Raw genomic sequence first — 5,000 nt, forward strand, 5'->3', positions numbered from 1 at the left:
ACACACACTCAAAATAAATAGGTAAGGCAACAGATATGGCTTTTTCATACAGACCCTGACTCTGGCTTCAGCCTCACATTCACATTAAGTAATTTAGCAGACGCTTTTTACATTTACATTTCACATCTACACTGATGGCACACTACACATCAGGAGCAATTAGGGGGTTCAGTGTCTTGCTCAAGGACGCTTCGACAGTGAATCGGAACGAGCAACCTTTTTGATTACTTAACGACTTCTCTACCTCCCGTACCACCGTCGCCCCCTATGCATTCATTTATGTGCCCCCTGGCACCCTGCCAGTCACATGAAGGAGTCACGAGAAACCAGACGACTAGGGTAGAGACAGGTGTTAAGCACCCTAATTAGTTTGCTGACTTAATGAGTGAGCCTCCTGAGGGAACGAGGGCAGCTTGAATATATTTTGATCTGGTTACAGATGAAACCGACCCCCCCACCCCCCCCCCCCCCCCCCCTCCCCGGCTTCAGAACAAACACTTGCATGGCTTTCCCTCAGAACCCCCGTCTCCATTTCTGTTTAGCACTGGCAGTGCCTTTGTGACCAGACTTCTCCGTAGTCTTTGTTTTTCATGCTTTGGTTTCCCTCTGCACTGCCTCTGCTGCGGCTGGGTGTGTGTGTGTGTGTGTGTGTGTGTGCGTGTGTGTGTGTGTGTGTGTGTGTGTGTGTCTGAGCTGGGTCTTTGGCTCGCCATTCTAACGACTGTTGCGTTTGTGTTGGTTTTGCAGAGAAAAGCCGGAATGTAGAATATCAACAATATGTTCTTCAAGAGATTCCATGTACCAGTCTGTGTTCGTCATTACTGAGGAGAGGAACGAGTGCGTCATCGCAACGGAGGTAAGCATCACCTTCAGCGTTTTCTTTTTTTAAGGTGTGTGTGTGTGGGGGGGGGGATGCCATGTGCCCCAGTTGTCATTGTCAATATTACGCAACCATGCACTTTTCAAAAGAAGTTGTCATTGTCAATATTACGCAACCATGCACTTTTCAAAAGAAGTTGTCATTGTCAATATAACGCAGCCATGCACTTCCTCATGAGTAATGTCATGTGTTCTCTGCCTTCCTCACAGGTATAAAATATCAAGATTATCAAGAAGGACTATCTTCTGGACTGTTTACATATAGATGGTTTTTTTTTTTGTATTTAAGTGTGACTTGCTGCTCTTGGAAACTTGATGACTGTGGAGAGGGCCTGTGTGTGTGTGCAGGCGAATGCAATAGGACTCTGTCTGAATGTAAAGGCGTCAGGAACCCACTGGAGGCGTGGACTTAATCAGAGTGCCCACGCTGTAGCTAAAAGACTGACGGCCGCGTCAGCTGTTTCTCTGCCCCCTCACTCGGGCACACGTGTGTGTGTGTGTGTGTGTGTGCGACGGACGTTTCAAGAAGCTCCCGGCCCTCCAGGAGACATACAAGACTGATCTATATGTTTGTAATCATGGACGAATAATATTTAATTATTTCCATTCAAAGTTCTTTTTTTTTTTTTTTTTTAAATGTAGTAATATGGCAATCCAATAATCAATAATCAAGATCGTAGCTGCCTGCCCTGAAGGACTCCCCAGTCTTCTTCCATAATTTCCCCCAACCGTAACTGAGTGCTATGCAAGAGAAAAAAAAAGGGGGACATTTTTTCCGAGAAACATTCATACCCGTATAGAATAATATTGGAGACAGTCCACTTTGTAGGCAGTCTTTGACTTTTCTCAAAATCAGCTTTGTAAAAAATTAGTACTGAGTACCTTTTGCTGATGTCGTCGGATGTTTTGTAAAACAAAGTTTATATGCATAATCACAGAGCCTTAAACCTGGTTTCCATGGAGACCTTAATTAGTGGCCTGCTCTTCTGAGACCCTTTGAACACGGACACCCCTGCCCCCCCGGAACACAGACGCCACGGGCTGCAGTACCGAGCGGTCCTAAAGAGGGTCCTATTCATCACACTGTATGCAACCAATGCCCCCATCGGGTCGAAGACCAAGAAGTGACTATCATACCAAGGAAGCCTAAAAAAATGTGTTGAAAAAAATTGCAGAACAATTGAAGTTATTTTAAAGATTAGTATTTCACTAGTTATTTAAATCTTAAGAAGCACTGATCTTTTAATGTTTTCTAAATTTATTTTGTATATACTGTATATTTATGAAAACCTGTACATTCTGTATTGTGTGACTGTCGACCATCAAGAAAAGTTAAATTTATTTTTGTTGTTGTTGTTATTGTTGTTTATTCAAAACAATGAAAACAAAATCTGGTACACTGTCGTTTGTTGGTTTCCTTAACAATGGAGTACAAAGTGCAACAGCTAGATATATAAACATTTGTCTAGATATGAGATAACTGCCACGAGTCTGTCATCTTGTGTGGGTGGTGGAATCACCTCAGCCTTAATCGTCCTGCTGTGTACATGATGTGTGTGAAACCTGGCAACCGGGGTTGTGTGACTATGCAGTGTGAAGTTACGGTTGCCCACAATCAGTCTTCTGAGGACAGCACTGTTACATCAATGTGAGGACTGTGAGGTGATATATTCATTAAAAACTGTGCAAAAAAATCAATCCCCACGACCTCCAGTTGATACTCCAGTGTCATTTCTTAAGCTGGGTGCACTGGAACAGGTTAAAGCGTTTCCCATTGACCAAAACTGGAAGAAAAGAGAGGGAGGGAGGGAGGAGAGAAGGAAAACAGACCGGGAGAGAGAGAGAGAGGGGGGGGGAGAGAGAGAGAGAGAGAGGGGGGGGAGAGAAGGAAAACAGCCAGGGAGAGAGAGAGAGAGAGGGGGGGGGAGAGACCGGGAGAGAGAGAGAGAGAGAAAATATCACCAAACAGGCAACATCAGAGCGGCAAAGAGAGAACTGTTTTTCTTCCCATCATCAGTTAACCCCATTTGTTCCTCTCATTCAGCGCAGGACTCCACACTTGTTTTTCTTCATTGTTTTGTAACAACAGCATCCTGTTTGCGACTCTGTGACATCATTTCCCGCTTCCACAAGGACAGCCAACAGTTTCTCACGCATCTCCTGTGCCGTGTGTGTGTGTGTATGTGTGTGTATGTGTGTGTGTGTGTGTGTGTGTGTGTGTGTGGCAGCTGTGAGAGGAAATTCTCACAAATAATCACAAACGAATAATACTACAACAAGAATGTGTCAATACTGTCAGACTCGCCATAACCGCCCTAATCTGCATTGCACAGATGCCGATTCGCCATGATTAGGGCCTCGATTGTTTGGGCAGCATAGAGGGAAACAGCGGAGGCTCAGGATATGCCTTAGAACACAATTGTTAAGGGAAGTCTGATTAATCTACAAGGGAGTTTGCGACATTCAAATATTTTTCCTCTGCAAGTCATCTTATATTTATTGAAATAGGGTAAGTTACATGAAAATACGTTTTTATTGCGTTTTATGAGGAAAAGAAAACTATGAACTAGCACAATTCCAATTCATTAGTGAGAATGTTCCTTTTCCTGTCCCCGGCACCATCGCGGTTAGGGATACACAGTATCAGACGGAACAGGTTGATTTTAAGAAGGACTTCTGTACTTCCAAGAATTACCGCTTTCCCCTTCTACAGCAGCGTGGCAAATATCCCAGGCCTCGCCCTTGTCGAGTGGGCTTGTAATTACGCTAATTAGCACATGGGGGCGCTACACAATCCATATGCTGGGCCTTAGCAAATTCTGTTTTTAGAAATATTTTCCCAAGACAGGCAAAACATTCGAGGTAGTCACTTCAGTTACGACGATTGCGTTAAGTCTTCTTGGACGCTGCAACAAATAAATCACTGTCTCTGACTTTGCAAACGTTTTAAGTCTTGAATTTAAAAGATAATGGAGCTTATTTACGCAGATACGCTCATGTGGTTATTATACGCATGAGATATTGAGGACTAGCACACTGAGTAATTACTATTCAGAATGTAAGGGACTGTCGTGTCTTAGACCTGTTAAGAGCCTTAACGGGCTGTACCAGAGGATAGGCTACACTCCAAACCGTTCTATTAATAGCTTATCCTGATCAGGGGTGTAGTGCATACATTCAATGACTGGGTTCAATGACAGCTTTGCTTTGGAAAATGCATTTTCCTCCCCCCCCAGTCAACTCTCAAAAACACTCGACTGACAGTGTGCACTTGAAGAGTGCGTGGCACACACGTCACTGAGTTCTACGTTAACTCCAGAGGACAGGGCAAACAGCGATATGGGATCCAAAAAGGGCGGTGCCTTCGCCTATTCCAGAGAATCATGCTCCAACCTCGGTGAGCTGTCTCCCATTTGAATAACGTGTTCCTTTCCAGGGGCGAAAACTACATCATAACCGCCATGTGCGTAATAACAACCACTGCGTCCCCGCCAGGCACGACAGCAACACAAGCCACGGGGGGAGTTGGATCACTCTGTCCCGATGCCTATCTTTAGACAAAGACTGTGATTGGATAGGTAATGTTTACGATGCCCTCCTCTATGATATCATTGGCCAACAACGGTCTGGTATGACAACAAATACACGTGTCTGAATGCCAAGGTGAGATTCTGCAGAGCTTGTGAGAGAACAGGCACAAGACGCTAAAAATAGTAACTTTTAGTTGAAACAGTCATCTAAACTTATATTCTCATGGTGCGTTTTCTTTAAATGATGGACCAACAAGACGCAAGTAGCTAGGACACTCGAAATTCCTGCCGTGCAACGTGAACAGAGAAAAAGGAATCACAGCCATCACAGGAGTTACAGTAAAGGGCAAAAACGTGAGCAAACGTGAGCAACTGTCAGATATCCTCAAACTTCCATAGGGGGACCACGCGCCATGATCTAAAGGCTCAGTCATTGGTGGAGGTAGTGCATGCTGCTGACTGATATTCCCAGACCGCAGACTACCAAGAAACATTCGCCAAGTTACTAGGCAAGCTCTAGACTTTATCAGCCATCAGAACACAATGAGGCCCGAGGACTTGATGCCAGAGATGACCAGCCTGTGGATCTTC

General features: G+C 44.6%; 2 protein-coding genes across 2 annotated transcripts in view; both read left to right on the forward strand.

Moving 5' to 3' along the window:
* dll4 (delta-like 4) overlaps positions 1-2,447 on the forward strand; it is a 10,464-nt gene extending 8,017 nt beyond the window's left edge. The window contains exons 10-11 of the mRNA XM_080850586.1: positions 748-856; positions 1,090-2,447. Coding sequence (XP_080706712.1) covers positions 748-856; positions 1,090-1,095 — 115 coding nt within the window. The 3' untranslated portion in view covers positions 1,096-2,447. The remainder of the gene's footprint in view (positions 1-747; positions 857-1,089) is intronic.
* Positions 2,448-4,622: 2,175 nt separating this feature from the next.
* Positions 4,623-5,000, forward strand: part of LOC308374690 (glutathione-specific gamma-glutamylcyclotransferase 1-like) — a 3,094-nt gene continuing 2,716 nt past the window's right edge. Inside the window, exon 1 of the mRNA XM_080850588.1 lies at positions 4,623-5,000. This exon is cut by the window's right edge and continues 123 nt beyond it. Within this exon, the coding sequence (XP_080706714.1) occupies positions 4,953-5,000 (48 nt within the window). The 5' untranslated portion in view covers positions 4,623-4,952.

The sequence above is a fragment of the Sprattus sprattus genome (assembly GCF_963457725.1).
Source record: "Sprattus sprattus genome assembly, chromosome: 13".
In the NCBI taxonomy this organism is placed as follows: Eukaryota; Metazoa; Chordata; class Actinopteri; order Clupeiformes; family Clupeidae; genus Sprattus; species Sprattus sprattus.